Source organism: Phyllobates terribilis, unplaced genomic scaffold (genome assembly GCF_046119375.1).
Source record: "Phyllobates terribilis strain yellow unplaced genomic scaffold, ASM4611937v1 Scaffold_1__5_contigs__length_1240528914, whole genome shotgun sequence".
NCBI classification, from domain to species: Eukaryota; Metazoa; Chordata; class Amphibia; order Anura; family Dendrobatidae; genus Phyllobates; species Phyllobates terribilis.
In genome coordinates this window covers 386,768,308-386,792,561 of record NW_027362761.1, presented here as the reverse complement: position 1 = coordinate 386,792,561, position 24,254 = coordinate 386,768,308, and the positions used below count along the sequence as shown (strand labels likewise).

Genomic DNA, 24,254 nt, shown 5'->3' with positions numbered 1-24,254 from the left:
TCCCGTCTATGTTATCTTAATTTTGTGCCCTTTATTGAACAACTCCATACAGACCACGGTTGGCAAGTTAGAACTGTAAGATTCACTACCTGAACCACTGGTGTTTTGTGGAAAAGCGCATGTACACTTTGTTCCAAATTATTATGCAAAAAGGGTTTAGAAGTGATAAGGTAAGAATTTTTTTGTTTGTCAGTTAAACTCATTGATGGTGATGTGTGTCAGGGCTCTTTATATCACTGTAAGCAGTTGCAGACACCTGTGCTAATTAGTTTGGCAGGTGTGTCCTATGAAAGGCAAGACTACTCAAGAAGGCTGTCCCACATTATTAAGCAGCCTACATTTTCTGCCAAAATGGGAAAGAAAAAGGATGTGTCGGCTGCTGAGAAGCAACAAATTGTGGAGTGTTTATGTCAAGGCATGACTACAATCAACATTGCCAAGACACTTCATCAAGACACGTGTGTGACATTGCCCCGGCGAAGGGCCGCACCCAGGTTTGCAGCATTGTCGCACACGGCCTTCCCTGGTTTCAGGTCTAGTGGAGACAACCATTCATGAAACTGGTTCTCCAATGCTGACCACAACTCCTCAGCTGTGTGACTCACATTTCCCAGACAATTCAAAGTAAAAACCGCCTGATGACTTTGAGCCCTGCTGCCAACATAGTAAGGAGGTGTTCAGGATCCCTTCTGCGCAGTTAGAAAGCTTGTGGCATGACCAGACAGGCTTTGGGTGCAGGTGGAGGACTGAGAGGAGGTTGAGGATGCAGAAGCAGTGGAGGAACTTCGAGATAAAGAGGATTGACGCACAACTCGTGGGGACGGCAAGACTTGGACAGCAGCCCCTTGTCCTGCTGTCACCATAGTTACCCAGTGCCCAGTCAGCGACATGTAACGCCCATGTCCATGCCTACTCGTCGAAGTGTCTGTGGTGAAATGCACCATGTCACACACAGAGTTTCTCAAAGAAGAGGTGATTTTGTGTGCGACATGCTGGTGGAGCGCAGGCACACCATTCTTTGAGAAGTAGTGCCGACTGGGCATCTGGTACTGGGGCACTGCAACGGACATAAGGTCTCGAAAATCCTCTGTGTCCACCAGGCGGAAAGGCAGCATTTTTGTAGCCAAGAGTTTGCAGATGGTGAAATTCAACCTCTTAGCTTTCTCATGGCTAGGAAGAAATGGTCTTTTACTTGTCCACATCTGAGGGACCGAGGGCTGGCTGTTGTGCTTAGACGGGGTTGAGAAGGGTGTCCCCGGCAAACTGCCGGTCTGTGAGGAAGATGCAGGCAGACATGTTAGGTTGCCTTGATCCAAAGGTGGTGCTATCGATGTCAGACAGCGCTGAACACCAGCTGGTGTTTCCACCTCCAAAGAAAATGATGACCTGCCAATCACGCTGGCTGTTGCGGGTAAAGAGGTGGCAGGTCTGCGTCCCCAAACAGGTGTGGCTGCTGTCCCCCCTGTCACAGAGGATGAAGAGGCTGCCGATGCACAAGATGTGGCAGACGGTGGTTGGCCCGTCTCTGTCCACGAAGGCTCAACCTGACCTCGTCGTCACTAGCATCCTCCTCCACCTCCTCTGCTGACCTCATCGACTGGCTGACTGTGGGTTGACAGTAAGTGGGATCTCAAACCTCGTCATCATCACCCTGTGTGTTATCACACCCGTCGTCCTCAGAGCCAACCTCTTCCTGCCCTGGCAAAAAACTCAAGTTGTCGCTCCAATCAGGTATTTGAGTCTCATCATCGTCTTCCTCATTGTCTCCACCAACAGGAGTTACAGTTTGGGAACGAGGGTCTACATTATGGTCACAACCTTCTGCGTCTGGTCCTGGATCCGACTCATAAAGATACTGGGCATCAGTGCAAATCATTTCCTCATCTGGATTCACAGAAGCTCTGGAGCCAACCTCTGATTCCCAGGCTATACTATGAGTAAACAGCTCTGCTGGCTCAACCATCTGTTCTACCCCATACTCAGACGGGCAGCTGGAGACTTGGGAGCTGTGAGGAAGCAAGTGCGATTGGGGTGACACCTCTGAGGACTGGAGTATTTGTGATGTTGAAGTTGAGGTGGAGGAGAGCCCACTTAAAGGAGCACTTGATATCCGTTGAAGCACCTGCTGTTTTTGTGCCTCATCTGGAATTTGTGGCGATTGGCGTGGCCGTAAGAAAGGGATCTTATCACATTGTCCGCTAAAAGAAGTAGACATCTTAGTTTGGCTGGAAGATGGTCTTTCTTCTGCAGATGTTACTGTTGCTTTAACACCTACCCCACGGACACAACCTTTTTTTCCCTTCCCAACACGCCTATTCCCCTTTCCACCAGCAGCAGGCCTTTTTCCACTCATTTTAGTGGTTAACTAATTGACAACTCTGGAGTTGTTTGCACAAAAAACAATGGATGGGAACCGAGCAGAGCTGAGTGGCCAAACTGTGGTATTAGCCCAAAAGTATTGGCTGGGTTAGATGCAGATAAAAATTATTTTGAATTTGCAACCTGGTGGAGGTTAGTATAGACGGACTAATAGAACAAGTCCCACACACTGCTACAAGCCCAAGCCCAAATAGTTTTTCAGAGCTAGATGCAGATAAAATTATTTTGAATTTGCAACCTGGTGGAGGTTAGTATAGATGGACTAATAGAACAAGTCCCACACACTGCTTCAAGCCCAAGCCCAAATATTTTTTCAGAGCTAGATGCAGATAAAAATTATTTTGAATTTACAACCTGGTGGAGGTTAGTATAGATGGACTAATAGAACAAGTCTTACACACTGCAACAAGCCCAAGCCCAAATATTTTTTGATAGCTAGATGCAGATAAAAATTATTTTCAATTTACAACCTGGTGGAGGTTAGTATAGATGGACTAATAGAACAAGTCCCACACACTGCTACAAGCCCAAGCCTAAATATTTTTTCAGAGCTAGATGCAGATAAAAATTATTTTGAATTTGCAACCTGGTGGAGGTTAGTATAGATGGACTCATAGAACAAGTCTCACACACTGCTACAAGCCAAAATATTTTTTCAGAGCTAGATGCAGATAAAAATTATTTTGAATTTGCAACCTGCTGGAGGTTAGTATAGATGGACTAATAGAATGATTCTATGCCCAAAAAGTTTTACTTCACTAGGTGCAGTAAAAAAATTGGTATTCTATACACAGGTGGTGTAGCTTGCAACACAGATAGGCTACTCCACTGACTAACACACACTGCAAGAGGCCAAAAAGGATTTGCTTTGCTAGATTTAGCCAAATGCTGTGAAAAAAACTTGCACAGCACTGGCACAGACCTGCCTGGCAAAAAGCGATAGGAACTGATGTAACCTAGCCCTCAAAAGGACTGCAATTACAATTAGTCTTTACTCCCAACATATCTATTTAAGAGCACTGACCTACCTTATAAAAGTGATAGGAACTGATGTAACCTAGCCCTGAAAAGGACTGCAATTACAATTAGTCTTTACTCCCAACCTATCTATTTAAGAGCACAGACCAGCCTGATAAAAGTCGTAGGCAATGATTTAACCTAGTCCTTAAAAGGACTGCAATCACAACTATTCCCTACTCCCAAGCTATCTGTAGATTTGTGCGAAAATTGGCTTGAAATTAACAAAGTATAGCGCACACAGCAACAGCGGTGCCGTCTAACACGCAGCTGCAGCAGTGAGAAAATGGTGGCGACGGGGAAAATGGCTGGGTCTTATAGGGCAAGGACATGTGACATACACTGCCAATGACACATGCCCTTACTTGTGTGAAAAAAAGCAGTTTGCTCCGTGTGTGCGCTGCTGATAGGCTGACAGATTGCACCTCCCCACTGTAAATGCGGGAAAGAGAAAAAAAAATGGAGATCTTCATTATTTACAGTGCCTACAAGTAGTATTCCACCCCCTGCAGATTTAGCTGGTTTGATAAGATGCAAATAAGTTAGAGCCTTCAAACTGCAAATGAGAGTAGGTTTTATGAACAGAAGCATAAATCTTACAAACCAAAAAGTTATGTTGCTCAGTTGAATTTTATTAAATTTTAAACATAAAAGTGTGGGTCAATTATTATACAACCCCTATGTTTAATATTTTGCGGAATAACCCTTATTTGCAATTACAGCTAATAATCGTCTTTTATAAGACCTGATCAGGCCGGCACAGGTCTGTGGAGTTATCTTGGCCCACTCCTCCATGCAGATCTTCTCCAAGTTATCTAAGTTCTTTGGGTGTCTCATGTGGACTTTATTCTTGAGCTCCTTCCACAAGTTTTCAATTGGGTTAAGGTCAGGAGACTGACTAGGCCACTCCAACACCTTGACTTTTTCCCTCTAGAACCAGTCCTTGGTTTTCTTGGCTGTGTGCTTTGGGTCGTTGTCTTGTTGGAAGATGAAATTACGACCCATCTTAAGATCCTTGATGGAGGAGCGGAGGTTCTTGGCCAAAATCTCCAGGTAGGCCGTGCTATCCATCTTCCCATGGATGCGGACCAGATGGCCAGGCCCCTTGGCTGAGAAACAGCCCCACAGGATGATGCTGCCACCACCATGCTTGACTGTAGCGATGGTATTCTTGGGGTCGTATGCAGTGCCATCCAGTCTCCAAACGTCACGTGTGTGGTTGGCACCAAAGATCTCGATCTTGGTCTCATCAGACCATAGAAACTTGAACCAGTCTGTCTCAGAGTCCTCCAAGTGATCATGAGCAAACTGTAGACGAGCCTTGACATGACGCTTTGAAAGTAAAGGTACCATACAGGCTCGTCTGGAACGGAGACCATTGCGGTGGAGTACGTTACTTATGGTATTGACTGAAACCAATGTCCCCACTGCCATGAGATCCTCCCGGGGCTCCTTCCTTGTTGTCCTTGGGTTAGCCTTGACTCTTTGGACAAGCCTGGCCTCGGCACGGGAGGACACTTTCAAAGGCTGTCCAGGCCGTGGAAGGCTAACAGTAGTTCCATAAGCCTTCCACTTACGGATGATGCTCCCAACAGTGGAGACAGGTAGGCCCAACTCCTTGGAAAGGGTTTTGTACCCCTTGCCAGCCTTGTGACCCTCCACGATCTTGTCTCTGATGGCCTTGGAATTCTCCTTTGTCTTTCCCATGTTGACCATGTCTGAGTGCTGTTCACAAGTTTGGGGAGGGTCTTAAATAGTCAAAAAAGGCTGGCAAAAGAGATCTTTAATCCACACATGTGAAGCTCATTATTCTTGGTGCCTGAACTACTTCTTAATACTTTAGGGGGACCAAACAGAATTCTTGTGGTTTGAGGGGTTGAATAATAAATGACACTCTGAATTAACTTTTAACGTTTTAAAAAAAAAAATAAAAAAAATTTACTGCAGTGCATTTCCCACTTCCAGGCTGATCTACAGTACAAATGTCACAATGCCAAGTTAATTCTGCATGTGTCAACCAGCTAAATCTGCAAGGGGTTGAATACTACTTGTAGGCATTGTATGCAGAGATCCATCCCCTGCCCCTCCCCCCACCCCGCTGTACACTCAAACTGCGTATTAACATTCATTTTCAGCATTACTGAGAAAAAATCCAGTTATGATTTTGGTGCACGAACAGTTATCGAACATAACCTCGAACAGCCGAATTTTTTTCAAATTGTTCGTGTTCGGCGAACGGCTCGAACACCGCCCAAAACAGCTCGAATTTGAGATTGGCGAACAGTTCGAGTCGAACACCGCTCATCTCTAGTAATAATATAGTTCCCCTCATTCTGTTTAAAGGATAGAAACAAACTAGTAGCCTCTGGGCCAGTGTAGGCAGTGCAATATTGTATCATCATCCTGACATCTCCTGCCTGATGCCAAATTCTTACAAGCCACAGGCCAGAAGTATCCTGCAGCCTGCCTGAATAAGCAACAGTTGGCTCTGTGTTCTGCTACAGTTTTTACCAGATTTAGTGATTAGAGGGCATTAATACTGTTCAAAGTGTTACAGACTAATGTCCTCTGCTGTCACGGCCCATCTGGTGTTTACCAGAATTGCCAAATGGCCAGTCTGGCCCTGCTCTGATTTTTACAGACTCAGCGACTTGTATGGGTAATTTTGATTTGTGACACTGCTCAAAAACGGACATGTCTGTGATTTTTTGTGGACACGCAGTTCGCAAAAAGGAATGGATATGTCAACAACTCTATAGATTATAATCATTAAATGTTCTACCTGTGAAAACCATGGATTGAACACATACATAAAAAACAAATGTGTGGAAATGTGTGAATGAGGTCGTAGTATGTTCTAGGTGTCATCTATTGGTGTTTTATTAGTTAAAAGTAAAATATATTTTTTTTACATTTTCAAGTCCATACATTTATAACATAGATCTTTTTCTTAACTGACTTTCACTGACTTTTAGCTGTAGGTTTCTGTATGTAGTAAGGAAATGAGACAACAAATTCCACTGGGACAATCATATAAATTACATCACAGATGGAAGCAAGTAAAGCTATTATATTATATATGAATATGTAGTCAGGGAGCCAACACCCAAGACATGATCACACTGAAAACCAAGTTTAAACGTCAATACATTCTCTGCCCATGATGTTGTTTCTCTCATTACATGAACATTGGGAAATTAAATATGCAAATTGCATTTTCAGAGAGGAAGAGGACTTGAACTCTAGCGCCACCTATTGGAAGTAGCAATTCTAAAAGTCAATATCGACCCTATAACGAGCCTTGCCATATGACTTAGGATAAAAAGCAAACTTTTAGGATTTGACTATTAGGATTTCTACTTCCAATAGATGGCACTAAAGTTCAAGTCCTCTTCCTCACTGAAGAGGCAATTTGCATATTTAATTTCCCAGAGAAGCATGCATGGCACATAAACGTTACCCATACATTAACATTGTCATTTACTGTATATACTGTCCATGCTATACATTTACCTCCATCTCGGGTGCATGAGTGAAAAATTCTTAATATAAAGTAAACATGAACTTAAATGTACTCTAGTTTGGTGTCAAATATACTCATCTTGCAAGAAAATAAGGCTCTGTACAGCTGTATTAAAGAGGTTGTTCACTACTTTCACATTGATGACCTATCCTTAGGATTGGTCATCAATGTCTGATCGGCCGGAGTCCGACACAAAGCATCCCCGCCGATCAGCTCATATCGGTGTTGGTGGTGGTGGCCGTCGGCCGGAAGTACTTACTTGCAGAGCTGGCCGTCTACTTGTAGTGGCAGAGACTTGGTACTGCTCTTCTGCCTTTTATACAAATCAATAGGAGGCAGATGTGTAGTACCCTGTGGCGGCCACTACAGGTTGATGGCCAGCTCTGCAAGTAAGTACTTCTGGCCGACGGCCGCCGCCGACTCTGTTATCAGCTGATAAAAAGTAGTGGACAACCTCTTTAATATAGAAATGAAAAAATAAGATTTTGCTGACATGATTCAAGGAGGAAAAATCAAAAGTCAATGGCCTCGATTCATCATTGCTTGTAAGCCTTTTTCCTTAAGCAAAAATTGTTCTTATAGTGACATTATTTATTTGCACCTTTTCGTCATCTTTGCGCCTTTATTTAAGTTGACTTTTCATAGTGTTTTATATTTTTTTGTTTGATGGAGTGCTTATGGTTTTTCTTATCCATATGTTTTGATGTTTTAGACTAATTCATCATTTGCAACTTTTTGAAATGTCACAAAAAATTTGTGCAGTAAAAGTCTAATTTTTTTTCTGTGCTGTTAAAGACTAAAAGGAAACATCTTAATGTATGACATGTGCTCTAAAAAGCACAAACAAAAGGTAAAAGGAAAAAGAAGAAAAAAACTCAAACCTTATGAGCCATTTTGAAGACCCTGGTGCAAAAATGGCAACAATTACTACAAGACAAAACAGTAGAATCACTTAAAAACACAAATGAATTGAGGCCAATGTCTGAGGCTTCACAACTGAGAGATAATCTGTTCCAGGAGCTGTTATGTCATTGTTCAAAATGAACGTTGACATATAATGTCATTCAAGCCCCATGGGGTGTAAATATTGAAATAATTGGTGATTTGAATTCATGTTGAATAATGTCATGGTGACAATGGCGATAGACTGCTAAGTTCAGACTTCCAGTTTCTTATCTGACAAGGGGTTTCTTTTGGTGAGTTTGTCACCTTTAATGAAACAGGCAGCACTATTATTGTCAAAATGCTAGAAACCTTAATCCTTTCATGACCCCTTAGCTCCATAACAATGAAACCAACTAAATTTTATAGCACTTGGTTTTGGGTTTTAACCCCGCGGTATTATAAATTTATGGCATGGGATGAAAACTCCAGAGATCTAGCAATAGCAAGACTGGCCCCTTTCTGTCACACACAAAAGTCTGAGAAAACAGAAGCAGTTTATTACAATTTCACCAGCTCTATTGGCTCAACGCGCACTTTGTAGCGTACAGAAGTATCGTCATCGCTGATGCTTCTGTGGGAATGGGGCAATCGCTGTCTAACATCATAGAAGAGCTACTTCCCTGTCTCTATTCCCCACCCAGCCCCATCTTCCTCTACTTAGCGCATAGCTTGCTGGCGGTGGTCAAACCGGTGATCTGTCAGACAAGCAGGGGAAGGTGGAGCTGGACAGGGAATGGAGCAAAGGAGGCAGAGGATTGATTGCAGGAGCTTTAATGTAGTGCTATAAATTTACAATATCACAGGGTAAAAGCCCTATTTCAACTGCTGTAAATTAACAGCACTTGGTTGTTGTGAGGTTAATAGAAACCTGGCAAACACCATTGAAAGTTTTTTGGGTTGCATCGAGATACAAGATACTTGTTCCCATTGGTTTGTCCATGACCTGCCCCCTTTACTGACAATTTTCTCTCTAATCACACAAATAGGGAGAGATCTGTCTGTGTAGGGGAATGGGGCTGGGAGAAGCCAATGAGGTCGTGATTCTTGTACTTGTCATTCTAGTCACCTCGTCCCAGACATAATTTTGAACTATGCTTCTCCAAAATGCCGCAGTGTTTCAGAGTAAACCGTATACGGCTGCAGTATTAGAGCTTCGGGCAGCATGAATAAGCTGACGGCTTCCTTTTAAAACCACACCAGGACTTGACCAATCGCATTTTAAATGAAAAGGGTCTGTCGGGTACGATTTAGATCGATATGACAATTAACTTTTGTGTTTTCAATTATAAATGGAAACCTCAACATTAATATGAACACAGCCTAACATAAGAACTTCTATGAAAAAAGGGTCGGCACTCTCCTACACTCCTGTTGACCGTACTCTGCAACTCTTATTGGTTTTAAAAGATTGCTGCCTCTTTTCAAATGTGCTGAAAAATGAACTGTTAAGTATATTACAAAAATGCATAAAAATGAAAGAATGAAAACCAATGCAATTCCTAAGGAATGGACTAGAAACAGTGCAACTTTATAAGTGTATAGCTACAATACAACTTACCTTGCTAAAGCTAGTCTTTAAGCATGACATGACTGATCAAACTAAGCACAGGCAGTCAGTGCACCCTTGGTGTGGCCAAACAGTTTGATGCACCTTCCCTCCTACTTGTTTTCCATGTCCCATTCTTCCTTAATTGTTAACTGTGGCTTTATAAGTACCAGAGAAGGGTAGATACATCCATGGAAAATAAGGAGGTGGGAAGAGTCACTGAACTTTGGCCACGCCAAGGATGCAGAGAGCACATGAGCTTGGTTTGAATAGTCATTTTGTGCTGACAGACTCCCTTTAACAAAGGTCATCTATCATCTGTGTAGTGCAGATGGAATAGAGCTGCTATATTTTGGCTGTGGTCAAAACTTCTTTGTATTGAAAAGTGGAGATTACAGAAGGGCTTGCCTGACGCACGAGTGATATAATACTCTACATTTCTAAGCACAGATGTTTATGAAATGACCCTTTTGGATAAAATGAAGCCCATTAAGATTTTTCCCACTATACTCGCAAACAGAAGATGTTTGGATTTATCACAGGAAATAGCAATTGTTTCATGTAGTATATCATACAGCAATTCTTTGAACAAAGCAGAGTATTGTTTATTCATATTGTACTACTCCTGAGATTTGTGGTTTTTAGTGAAAATTGTGCTTTGACTTGTAATACATGTTATAGTTAGTGATAAGCGAGTACCGTAATATTCGTAATTGCTATACTCATAATGAGTACTTTGTAATAATCGCATATTTGTTCCAAATAGCGAGTACAATGTAAGTCAATGGGAAATGCGAGTAATTTTCTGCTGTACACTACAAAGGTGTCTGGGGGCCTGAGGAAAAGGCAGAAATGGATGGGAAAGTGATGAAACAGAATCGGAAGAGCCTGGAGAATGTGCCTGCATGCATTTCTGACTCACATATGGTTTCTGGGAATAAGTTTGTCGCAGTATTATGCCACTTTTACAGACACACAAGATCAACTACCAAACCTAACCTAAATTGCATTTAACAGGCCAAAAAGGTTAAGAAACATACTGTTGTGGCTTTTTTTCGCCTTTTACAATTGGGAGGGCTCTGACTTATACATTTTGTTCACTATTCACTATTGTCATACATCATTTTTAGTTCACTATTCCCCAGCACTTTACAAGCACAGCTAGAACATACCAGTAGGTATGCTGATCTTTGACCTGAGAGGCTTCAGGTGGCTCTGTAACATGCGTTTTGGAGGGACAGCTGTTACTTAGACATCATTGACACTCAGATAGTGGAATACATATTCCATAGAAGTTTACAATGTGCCTATTGTAGCGTTGGGCTTGACCCTCCTCCTCCTCCACCATCACCATGTGATACTGCGGCCCTAAATTAAAATTTTCAGAGGGCCTGCAGTAAGTAGGAAAGCTGAGTTTTGTGAGAGCCCTCATGTGGCCCTGTAAAATACATTTTGAAGTGCCTCCTCTAGAAATTTTGCAGGTGCCTCTTGTGTACATTGGAGAGTACCCTCACTTATTCATATTGTAGGGCCCTCACTCTATTATTTAACTAATTTAAGGGCAGAGACTACAGAGAAAAAGGCCAAGAGACATGGAGTACTAGAAAGTAGCAGTGAGTGCGGCCTGCGATCCTCAGGTTTGGCTTAACTCTGTGAACCGAAAAAATAAAGCTGTGCTAGTCGACTGGATGATGAGCTCAAATATATCACTTGTGCAAGACAATGGACAAAGGATATAGGGTGCCCCCCTCCAAGATGGGTTGGAGAAGCTTCTCCAAATGGCTCAGAGTTTTGATTGTCTATATTCCCCAGATTATATAGGAAGAGAAGACTTTTTGATACTGTACTACTTGGTCCAGTGCAAAATGTGCATCGTATTTCCAAAAGTTACTCCTGGGGGCTGTGTCATAGGTGCAGGAAGATTCCATGACAAGGGCCTTCCTTGACAAACATTATATATGATGGAGTACTGTAGTAGTTGTGGCCCCCAATTCAAGTTTTCAGAGGGCCATCAGGCAGTCATCAACAGTCAGTGTAAATTTCTATTGAATATGTATCCCGTATCTCGGTCACAATGTGGCACAAGCCAGGCAAGTTTTTTTGCCAAATGGGGTGACTGACAGTACCTTTCTATTGAACATGTATCCCCTATCTCAGTCACAATGTGGCACAACCTGTGACAAGGGCCTCCAATGACATATATTAGTTTGGTAGGACCACTGTACATTCCAGATTTGTCCACTGCACAATGTGAATAGGGTTTGTAAAAATTAGCCCTATGGGCTGAGTCATGGTTGACACAGGAAGGAAACGGGTTTTTATGGGAAGGGGGTGACGTTAACAGCAGTAGCATGAATATGCATTTTTGGTGAATTTAGGTTGGCTTGCTGTCATCTGGAGGGATTACAAACTGTGGAGATATCCAGTCCTTGTTGAATTTAATCAGAGTAAGTCTGCAATTTCCGTGGAGAGAGGTGTGCTCCTAACAGTGATGATTGCCCCAGCGAAACTGAAAACACGCTCTGACACAACACCAGCAGCCGGGCAGGCCAGCATCTCCAAGGCATATAAGGAGAGGTCGGGCCAAGTGTTCAGCTTAGACACCCAATAATTAAAGGAAACTGAAGCATCAGAAAGGACCCACGTATGGTCACTTAAGTACCCCTTGACCATGTTCTGCAACTTATCCCTCCTTGGCATTGTTAAAGGCACAAATAGCTCTTGCTGTTTGCTGGTTTATTGAAAATTGCCCAATTTGAGCACATTTTCCCCCCACCTCTGTTGGAGCTGGTGTTCGTGTCTCTCCCCGTTATCCCTTGGTGTTGAAAAGAGTCGGTACCTCTGCCACCAACATTGTCTGAGGATGATGTTTTCAGCAACTGATCTATAACGGCCCTATTCCATTGTAAAACTCTTTGGTGACTCCAAAAGGTGAGAAGGAAATTTATCCTTGTACCGTGGATCGAGAAAAGTGGCCAACCAGTATAGGTTGTTGAATAAAATGTGAATCATGCGAGAATCTTGCCACAGACACTTACACATGAACTGTGCCATGTGGGCCAAGCTGCAAAAAGGCAAATGTTCTGTGTCCCCAACAGTAGAAACAGTACCCATCCTCTCCTCACGCTGACTCGCCTCCACCTCCTCCTCTCCAGCCCATGCAGGCTGGACAGACATGAAGCTTGGGTTGGGTGTCCCCTCTGTAGCATTACGAGTCCCCTTGGTAGCACAGAAAAACAAGTCCTCTCCCTCCTCATCCTCCTCATCTTCCTCCTCATCACCCAATGTTGCCTCAGAATATTGGCTGGGCTGGGTAGTATCACCCATTGGGAAATCTGGCTCCATACCAACATGTTGGGGGCACTCAAAGCTTCCTCTTTGAGATTATGCAGTGATGTTTCAAGAGACACAGCAGCGGGATGGTTATGCTGATAATAGCCTCATCACCACTCACAAGGTTGGTGCAGTACTCAAAGTTCTCAAGAACCTCACAAATGTCAGCGATCCACACCCACTTTACAGTTGTTTTGTGTGATGGCTGACTCTCAGTCTGAAGGGCATGTTGAAGCTGGTATTCAGCTACTGCCCTCTGCTGTTCACTAATCCTCGGGTTGGAGATGCAGCAGGGAGAGACACTGATCAGTCTGTTGTTTTAAAGCTTGCCACAGCTCTGCTGCAGTATGTGCTTTCTGACCTTAACAGATCAGCTTCAGCAGAGCGTGTTGCTGCTTTGCCGATGCGCTGCTGCACAGGTCTCAGCTTGGCAGTGATGGGGAGGGTAATTCAGCAGAGGATGAGGAGCAGGAGGAGGGGAGAGATGAAATGGAATATGAAGAGGCGGAAACCCTGACAGAATTTGGGCCCGCTATTCTTGGCGTGAGTAGGATGTGTGATGTTCCAGTTTGCACCTTTGTCCCACCCTCCACCAGGTTCACCAAGTGTGCCGTGACAGAAATGTATCATCCCTGTCCACAACAACTTGTCCAGGTGTCTGTTGTTAGGTGGACCTTCCCGGTTATGGCGTTAGTGAGAGCACGGTTCAGATTGTTTAACACGTGCTTGTGTAACGCAGGGATGGCACACCGGACAAAATAGTGGCGGCTGGGAACACTGTATCGTGGGGCAGTCGCAGCCAAGAGACCACGGAAAGATTGTGTTCCCACAAGCCTAAACGACAACATCTCCACAGCTAGCAATTTGGCAATGTGCGAGTTTAGTATTTGTGCCTATGGGTGCGTGGCTGGGTATTTACTCTTTCTTTCCAAGCTCTCAGGCATGGACAATTGGACGCTTCGCTGGGACAAGGAAGTGGATGTGGTTGATGCTTGTTGTGTGTGAGCAACCGCTGCTTGTGGGCAGGAGGTATGAGCGCCTGCTTCTTGAACAGCAGATTCTGAAGGACAAAGCCCAGGTGACATGGCATTGGTTTGACCCGCAAATGCAGATTTGGTACCCTGGTGTTCCGCCCACCTAATGGGGTGCTTGGCTGCCATGTGGTTTCGCATACTGGTGGTGCTCAGGTTGCCTTTGCCCTGGCCTCTGCTCAACTTGGTATGGCAGATGCTGCAGACTACAATGTTTTTCTCTGAAGGACTTTCAGAAAAAAATTCCACACAGCAGCTGAATGCCCCCTAGCCCTGACTTGGCGCATAGCGGGGATGCTCTTTGCAACAGTTGACCCAGTTCTCACTCTGGGCAAACCACGACCCCTTGGTGCCTGTGTTGGTGCTACATATCCATCTTCCTCTGCATTGCTGTCATGGCTATGCATGCCAACGGTCAACGTCGGATCAGTGGACTCATCATCGACCAACTCGTCATCCATCTCATCCTCCTTCCCAGTTGACATTGTAGGCTTCCCTGATGGCAACTGTGTCTCATCATCATCAGCCTCTGGAGACAGTAAATGACGTTCCTCTAAGTGGCTTTCTTCTTGCCATAGGTCCTCAAATACTTGAGCATCAATGCACGCCACCTCCTCTTGTCCCTCTTCAATGCTGCCACAGTGATAGGCCAGAGCCAACCAAAGGATACCTGCAAAACAGATCCTCGGTCTCCTGTGACTGATAATGGCGGGAGGAAGGAGAACCAGCTTCAGGATTGGATGGGCCAGCCTTCTGTGTATCGACAGTAGACTCTGTGGTCGTGGAAGATTTGTTGCTGCTTGGAAAATGCGTAGAGTCATTGTCTGCTATCCAAGACAGAATCTGCTCTCGCTCTTCTGACTTCCACACATGTTTACGTTCCAGACCGGGAACTTTTTCCAGGAACATAGTGGATGCATCAAGCTTCTTCTGACCTGACACAGACTGAGTGCCTACTCGCGCACCATTGACAACACCACGTCCACGTCCCTTAACAACAGGCTTTTTGGCATTGTGGGTTTTGTTGACAGATTTTCAGATGTTGATGGCACAAGCCAAGCTAGCTGTCACAGCCAAAATAGTTTGTAAAATGGCCTGGTGCGTGCTTGGTAGCAGGCAGTAGGAAATGTTTGGACTACTGCTTTGCATAGGGCACTAAACGCCTTTTTAAGTGGACTAATGTGGACAGAAGGCAGGCTGTCACTCCAAAAACAGCGGGGAAAATGGGCTGGTGCGTGCTTTGTAGCAAGCAATAGGAAATGTTTGGACTACTGCTTTGCGTAGTGCACTAAACGCCTTTTTAAGTGGACTAATGTGGACAGAGGGCAGGCTGTCACCCCAAAAACAGTGGGGAAAATTGGCTGGTGCGTGCTTTGTAGCAGGCAGTAGGAAATGTTTGGACTACTGCTTTGCGTAGTGCACTAAACGCCTTTTTAAGTGGACTAATGTGGACAGAAGGCAGGCTGTCACTCCAAAAACAGCGGGGAAAATGGGCTGGTGCGTGCTTTGTAGCAAGCAATAGGAAATGTTTGGACTACTGCTTTGCGTAGTGCACTAAACGCCTTTTTAAGTGGACTAATGTGGACAGAAGGCAGGCTGTCACCCCAAAAACAGCGGGGAAAATGGGCTGGTGCGTGCTTTGTAGCAGGCAGTAGGTAATGTTTGGACTACAGCTTTGTATAGGGCACTAAACGCTTTTCTAAGTGGACTAATGTGGACAGAAGGCAGGCTGTCACCCCAAAAACAGCGGGTAAAATGGGCTGGTGCGTGCTTGGTAGCAGACAGTAGGAAATGTTTGGTCTACTGCTTTGCATTGGGCACTACCGCCTTTTTAAGTGGACTAATGTGGACAGCAGAAGCCAGGCTCTGACCACTAAAACAGCGGGGAAAATAGACTAGTGCTTTTTAAAAAAAAAGGCAGCACAAAATGCTACTACTCTGTGTGCTGGAAAAATATTGCTTTGCCTCTGACAAGAGCTGTTTTAAGATGGACACTGGCAGAATACTTTAACCTCTCCCTACCTAATACACAATATCTCCCTCCCTGTACTCTGACTTTGTTGTGTGTCTTCAGCTCTGAAAAGAGCTATTTTTTGGTGGTATTATGGAGCTAGTGAGCGGCTCCTTTAAACTGTCCCTGCTCGAGTATCTCACCCTCCCTACTCTACACTAACCTAGTATACACTGCAGGTAGCCCTTAAAAGGGCTTTTGTTTTATCAAGAGGACTAAACACTCTCCCTAGCAGCTCAACGATCTCTCCCTATGCTTGTAGACTGCAGGCTCCGGACGCAATGTGCACAAAATGGCGGCGGCAGGGTTTAAGTAGACCCTATGAAGCTGGGCAGCCAGCCAATCACAGTAATGCCACAACCAAGATGTCTGCGGCATTACTGTGATTGGTTAAGAAGCCCAGCATGTTAAGTGGCTGCAAAGGAGGCGCCAAAACTGCAGGGTGGGACATCCGAATATAGCGAAGCGAGTACACAAATACTCGCAATATAATGAGTAACCCGAATACCATACTATCCGTGCGAATAGCGAATAGTAATGAATACACTCGCTCATCACTAGTTATAGTACTTTTGAAACCAAGATGATTGAGTATCCATTGTATATAATTGGCAAAATAGCAGCAGAAGGAGACATCGTTTTAAAACAGGGTTCACATATCCATCTTTAAAATTAGGCCAGTCACGTCCGCATATTGCAGGAGGTCAGACCTGTCCTTCAGCCTCCACCAAATAAAAACCCTGCCCTTGGGAAAGCATGTTTGTGGAATGGAGGGTGTATTCACAATTTGTTGGAAGAATTTCATGACAAAGAATATGGACTCTTAACCTGTACAAATACACACACAGCATAGCTCCACTGTAGATAGAAGCCATGACACTAGTGAGCAGAGCCTAACCATTATGTTTAACCTGTATGTAATAAAAATGAACTAAACAGAAAATACATCATATATTATTCCGTCAGTTATATTCCATAACTAGTGCAATCTTAAACAGCTTTAAGAGACACCGGGAAACAGTCCATTAATGATGACTGGAAGATTGAAGAACCTGGAACCTTCTATATGGCTGGAACTACAGTCAACTACATTCGGAGAGGACTCTGGGAGAAGATATCTGCAAAAGGACCAACTACAACTCCCCTTCATCTACTGGTAAGAAGCAATAAATGTACTATATAGCTGACACTGTCTAATATCCTCATCTGATGAAAGGCAACTATTTTATTTCCGACAGTACAATATTTACAGAGCTTTATATTTCTACACATACTGGGGTGACATGTCTTTGATGCTCTAAGGAAAAAATAGTCAATCTACTATACATTCACACAAAAAAACTGTGGTAGCTATTATTAGTTGCTAATTTACTTTAATCTTAATTTATTTTATTGTTGATTTTTGATTTAATTGTACTACATGATAATACTTTCCTTTAATTGATTAGTATTAAGATTCCCATTTAATTGTACAGTTTTTCTATATTAAACTTGCTTCCCATGAATATACATGAGACACCCCGGCCTATGCTACATTGTTGACTATATTAAAGGCATGCACTTATGAGGGCTGTTGTACTATGCCCCCGACATGTCTTATATTCAGATCTTGATGCATATTTGCAGCGGAATTACTTTGAATTTTGCCTGCAATAATTCCATACCATTTCTACCCCAAATCCACATGTAAGAAATTCAAAGTTTGTGGCAGATTTGTCAGGAACATCATACTACTGCCAGTGTGAATCCAACCATAAAGGGGTTATCAACTTTGAGAAAATCTTGGTCCATGGCTGCAGATTGTAATAGACAAACAAAGCACTGTACACTCATCATGCCTGTGTCGAGCACTGAGTCTCTTGGTCTGCTATTCGTGTCTAGTGCTGGCTGTGGTGCTGACATAACGTCAACAGCGTGGCAGTCGATCAGTGAGCCTCCCGGAGTCCAGTACTGGCTCTGGCACTGACATCACAGTGACAGCGCCGCAGTCAATCATTCAGTTCGGCTACTCTGAGTGGGGCATTCAGTTTACACACGTAGCTTCTGAGCTCACTGATTGGCTGCCACTCTGTCAATGTGACTTCTGCGCTGCAGCCAATCCTGGAAACCTTGAGCAGCACCAGACACTTAGCACTTGACCCGGGGATGGTGAATAAAGAACAGGAGTTTTTTTTTAATAATAAACTGCAAGCAGGGACCATGATTTTTGAAAGGGGAAAATCTCTTTTAGTTGCTTGCTGATCTATGAGATTACATAACAAACCAGCAATATTTACCGCTGTGCACAAGTGAACATGATTGGCCAAAGCCCGAGCCTAATGTATGACTTCATGTGTACGGATCTTGTTCGGTGGTGGTCTGTTCCACAGGTCTGTATGCACTCCTCCTTCCCTTTCTTTTACCTTCCTACTATGCTAAGTGATGGAACATTTGTGAGCCTACAGTACGAGCTCATAGATATCCTATTGTGTGGAGGAGGCCTTAGACTTTACATCCAAATATAACTTCCTGAAAAATAAAGCAAAAATAGTCAACAAAATAATAGTTGTCATTGACCTGAATTTCATGGACACATTAGTCCATTCCTGAGAATGACAACATTTTGGAAATCACAGAAAATGTCAGAACTATTCCAGTATTACAATTTATTTTGCTTCGGCTTCTGTATCTTCTTCCATCAAAGATTGGCTGGAACATACTGTACAACTATAGACACCAAACAAGTCTGTTTTCAATAAATGTTTGGCTAGTTCATGACAACCTGACTGAAAGGAGAATTGGAATTGTTTAGTCCGAGAAATTCTTATTAGATGCAAATATTAAAGGCAATTTCTTGGGTAGTCTGAGTTAATGCCATGTAAGGAAGGGCACGTACCTTTTCAGGATCCTCAATCTCATGTGGAAATTGGCAGCAAATGAGAATTGTGAAATGCTTAAAGGGAACATGTAATGTTGCACATGCAGACTGATCTGTGGACAGTATGGCATAAAGAAGGAGAAGCTCATCAGAATGATATATAGGTTTGTAGGAAAAGATTAAGTATCAATTGTAATTAATTCCAATCTTTGGTGTCTGTATGCATATCAGTCCAGTGGGCGGTCCTACTTAGTGATTGACAGCTATCTCTGCATGAACAATTATACAGGGAAGACTATCAATCACTGAATTGGACCATTCACTAAAACTTTTCAAAAATGTGTATCAATCTGATCAGCTCATTCTGCTCTCTAACACCCTGCCTTCAGATTAGATTGCATTTTCAACATACCAGATTCCCTTTAACTACTACCAGACTGCCAATGTACTATAAATGTTCAGCAGTCCACACTCTTTTTTTTCTGCATTGACAATCCAAAACATCAATGCAGAGTAAGCTGCTTAAGGGTGATTGTCGAGCTGTGGGGGCAGGGAGCTGTCTCTCAGACACAGCCAGACTCGCCTCAGTTTATTACCCTGTTTGCTATCTTGATCGTTGTTTATACAATGCTGAATGAGCACTTTCAGATGTACAGATTAGGAAACACTTACAGTACTTCCTCCTCTGGATCCAGAGATCATGTGATTGCTGGGTGTAGATAGAGAGCAGTAACTGCTGGGTCCTAGGAGACCCAGTCAGCTCTGCTATGCAACCAGGAGGCTGAATTTCCCCTGTAACTCATTTACCAGCCCTAGTTACAGGGGAAATCAGCATTGAAAATAATGTATTAATATGTTAAAATGCCCCCTAAAGGTCTTTTAACACCTTATGGGGGCACAGATTGTGAAATAAGTTTAAAAAAAATAATACAAGCAAGAAAAAAAAAAGATATCAGTAAACTAAAATAAGAGACACTGTTAATACAAATAGCTGTTTCTAGCCCCAATCCCATAAAAAAACAATATGTCCAGTCTAATAAAAAAATTCCGTGGAAAGAGGAATGCATCTTAAAACGTTTTTAACTTAAAAAAATGAAAAATAGACACATTTAATATTTTAATCTCCATTTTCCCCTGATATAAAAATGACATATATAAAGGACTATAAAAATGACATAAAAATGAAACGTCTTGTATCAACCAAAAAAAGAGGCCAAAATCATCTCAGTATCCAAACGAGAACATTGTTTTTAAAGCCGTGAAAAGCTCATGTACTATTAAACCCAAAAATGTGCCTGGTCAGAAACGGAGAAAAACGGCCCAGTCCTGAATGGGTTAAAGATTAACTGTCTTTTTATTTATTTTATTTTCTCACAAATCAATAGTACAAGTAAAGATAAGAGACTTTGTAATCTATCTCATCAGAGAAATAAAGTATGCTTCTTTTTCCTCCTGGAATGTTCATTCGCTCTTAACCGGTTCCCGACCGCCCACTGTAGATAAACGTCGGCGCTTGCTGGGCTCTGTGCAGCGCCGACGTTTAAAAACGGTTGGTGGTCTCGCAGCGCTCAGGACCCCCAGGGTCCTGCAAGCGCTGCGATTCTGGTGCAGAGCATTAGCTCTGACAGGGGACATCATCGGGACCTGATTGGATCAGGTCCCAATGATGTTAACCCTTTGCTGTCTTCTATATGCCGCGATCTATAGTGATCGCGGCATATAGAAGACAGCAGGAGGAGAGGGGTCGTCCACTTACCTCTCCGACGGCCCCCTTATACCTTCCAGGACCTGACGTGGCTATGGCAGCTGGAGGTCACATGACCACCTCCAGATCTGCCATATATTGTGTCCTGCCTGGCTCAGCCTGCAGCTGAAGCCTGGCAGGAGACTCTGTGAAACAGTCAGCGAGGATCTCATGTAATGTAATACATGTCTATTACATTACATGAGATCAGTGATCAGAAAAATAAAAATTAATGTCCCATACAGGGACTAAGTAAAAATGTAAAAAAAAGTAAAAAAAATGTTTTTAAACTGTTAAAAAAAAATCACAAAATAAATAAAAATAAATAAATAAAATATTAAACCAATAAATCCGTATATTTATGCAAAACCAAAAAAAGTACACATATTTGGTATCGCCACGTCCGAAACAACCCGATCTATAAAACTGTCACACTAATTAACTCCTTCTGTGCACACCGTAATAAAAAGAAATAAAAAAAGGAGCAAAAAAATATGCCTTTTCATCATATCGCCAAACAAAAAGTGGAAAAAAATGCGATCAAAAAGCAAAATGGAAATAAAAATGGTACCGCTGAAAACGTCATCTTGTTCTGCAAAAAAAAAGCTGCCATACAGCTCCATCAGCCGAAAAATAAAAAAGTTATAGCGCTCAGAATAAAGCAATGCAAAAAAAATATTTTTTCTATAAAATTGTTTTATTGTGTAAAAGCGCCAAAACATAAAAAAAATATACAGTAAGTGTAGTATCGCTGTAAATGTACTGACCCGAAGAATAACGCTGCCTAATCACTTTTACCACACGCAGAACGGCATAAAAAAAAACCTCAAAAAACAATTCCTGAATTGTTGGTTTTTGTTAATTTTACCTCCCAAAAAACGGAATAGAAAGCGATCAAAAAATGTCTCGTACCCAAAAATGGTACCAATAAAAATGTCAACTCGTTCCGCAAAAAACAAGCTGTCACATGACTCTATCGGGCGAAATATGGAAAAATTATAGCTCTCAAAATATGGCGATGCAAAAACTAGATTTTGCAAAAAAAAGCGTCTCTTAGTGTGTGACAGCTGTCAGTCATAAAAACCCGATGTAAATCTGGTATCTCTGTAATCGCACCGGCCCGAAGAATAAAGTAATCTCATCACTTATACCGCACGGGAATGGCGTAAAAAATAAATAAAACCAATTCTTCACCTGCTACTGATTTGTTTATTATGTCTCCCAAAGATCGCAGTAAGGCTCTGCTCACATTTATCCTGCGCTCTGTGCTGAGCGCTTACACCAGAGTTTCCGTGTAAATCTCTGAAATACGTGATTCAGCCGGAACCCATTACGGAAGATTCCCTGTAATGAGGCAGATGTAGGCCACTGTGGATGCCGTCTGGCCTGTGATCCCACGGTGTCATTTGTTTTAGGCGTGCATAAAAGTGCGGTTGGCCACAGTTTTGTGCACTTCTGAAAAAAAGGACACCACTAAACAGAGGCCAGACGGAGTCCAGAGTAACTCTGCTGCCTCATTACAGTGAATGGATCCCGCAGGGGTTTCATCTGAATTACATCACTTGGAAATTTAGATGGAAACCCCGATGTAAGTGCTCAGCCTAGAGCGCCGGATAAATGTTACGTAAAATGTTCCCAATAAAAGCTTCAACTCAGTCCTCAAAAAAAGCTAGTCCCCACTCAGGTCCATCATCTGTTAAAAATATAAGGGACTTCCAAGTTACTGGTAGCAGAAAGGCTCTGGAAAAGCGAAATGGCCCTTGTCCCCCAAAAGAAATTCAGAAAATTTTGTGCTCCCAAATCCAAATGCCTATTCTACAATAATTTGTTCTCCAATTGTCAAATAGCGCTCCGTCCCCCCCAGATCTCGCCGTATGGCTGAGCGGTACGATACAGCCACATATGGGGTATTAACACTTTTAGAAGAAATTGTTTGACACATTTCGGCACCATTTTACCCATTGCCCTGTGTGAAAATGTAAAATCAGAGGGTAAAACATTTTTTTGTGGTAAAAATATAATTATGCTTTTTTCACTGCCCAATGGTATAAATTAAAAAATTAAAAAATACTCACTACTTCCCTAGATGAATTCCTTGAGAGGTGTAGTTTACAAAATGGGGTCACTTGTGGGGGTTTCTGCTGTTTCGGCATGTCAGCGACTCTTCAAATGTGACATGGTGTCTGCAACCTATCCCAGCCAACATAGCGCTCCTTTCTCTTCCAAACCCTGCCGTACACCAAAGCAGTGGTTTTCCCCCACATATGGGGTATCGGCGTACTCAGGAGAAATTGCACAACAAATTTCATGGTGCAATTTATCCTGTTACCCTTATGATAATGCAAAATTAGGGAATGAAAAACATTTTTTGTGGGAAAAATGTGAAAATTTTATTTTTACAGCTCACTATTATAAACTTCTGTGAAGCAACTTGGGGTTCAAGGTGCTCACCACACATCTAGATAAGATCCCTAAGGGGTCTAGTTTCCAAAATGGTGTCACTTGTGGGGGGTTTCCACTGTTTAGGCACATCAGGGGCTCCCCAAATGCGACATGGCGTCCGCTAATTATTCAAACAAATTTTACATTCAAAATGTCAAATGGCGCTCCTTCCCTTTCAAACCCTGCCGTGCGCCTAAACAGTGGTTTGCCTCCACATATGGGGTATCGGCGAGTTCAGAAGAAATTGCACAACAAATTTCATGGTGCAATTTATCCTATTACCCTTATGAAAATTCAAAATTAATGGATGAAAAACGTTTTTGTGGGAAAAATGTGAAAATTTTATTTTTACAGCTCATTATTATAAACTTCTGTGAAGCACCTTGGGGTTCAAGGTGCTCAACACACATCTAGATAAGTTCCCTAAGGGGTCTAGTTTCCAAAATGGTGTCACTTGTGGGGGGTTTCCACTGTTTAGGCACATCAAGGGCTTCCCAAATGCAACATGGCGTCCGCTAATTATTCAAACAAATTTTACATTCAAAAAGTCAAATGGCGCTCCTTCCCTTTCAAACCCTGCCGTGCGCCCAAACAGTGGTTTGCCTCCACATATGGGGTATCAGCATGTTCAGGAGAAATTGCACAACAAATTTCATGGTGCAATTTATCCTATTACCCTTATGATAATGCAAAATTAATGGATGAAAAACGTTTTTGTGGGAAAAATGTGAAAATTTTATTTTTGCAGCTCATTATTATAAACTTCTGTGAAGCACCTTGGGGTTCAAGGTGCTCACCACACATCTAGATAAGTTCCCTAAGGGGTCTAGTTTCCAAAATGGTGTCACTTGTGGGGGGTTTCCACGGTTTAGAAACATCAGGGGCTCTCCAAACGCAACATGGCGTCTGCTAATTATTCAGACAAATTTTACATTCAAAAAGTCAAATGGTGCTCCTTCCCTTCCGATCCCTGCAGTGCGCCCAAACAGTGGTTTTCCCTCACATATGGGGTATCAGCGCACTCAAGAGCAATTGCACAAAAAATTTTGGGGTCCATTTTTTCCTGTTACCCCTGTGAAAATAAAAAAAATTGGGTCTAAAGTAACATTTTTGTGAAAAAAGTTAAATGTTAATTTTTTTTCTTCCACATTCCAAAAATTCCTGTGAAGCACCTGAAGGGTTAATAAAGTTCTTGAATGTGGTTTTGAGCACCTTGAGGGGTGCAGTTTTTATAATGGTGTCACTTTTGGGTATTTTCTGTCATAAAGACCCCTCAAAGTGACTTCAAATATGATGTGGTCCCTAAAAAAATGTTTTTGAAAATTTTGTTGAAAAAATGAGAAATCGCTGGTCAACTTTTAACCCTTATAGCTCCCTAACAAAAAAAAATTTTGGTTCCAAAATTTTTCTGATGTAAAGTAGACAT

The 24,254-nt window shown here is 42.6% G+C and overlaps 1 protein-coding gene across 4 annotated transcripts in view; it reads left to right on the top strand.

The window, feature by feature from the left end:
• ADAMTS19 (ADAM metallopeptidase with thrombospondin type 1 motif 19) overlaps positions 1–24,254 on the top strand; it is a 530,841-nt gene that overhangs the window by 444,438 nt on the left and 62,149 nt on the right. For all 4 annotated transcript variants that reach the window (XM_073676530.1, XM_073676518.1, XM_073676524.1 and 1 more), the window contains one exon: positions 16,784–16,941. In XM_073676530.1, coding sequence (XP_073532631.1) covers positions 16,784–16,941 — 158 coding nt within the window. The remainder of the gene's footprint in view (positions 1–16,783; positions 16,942–24,254) is intronic.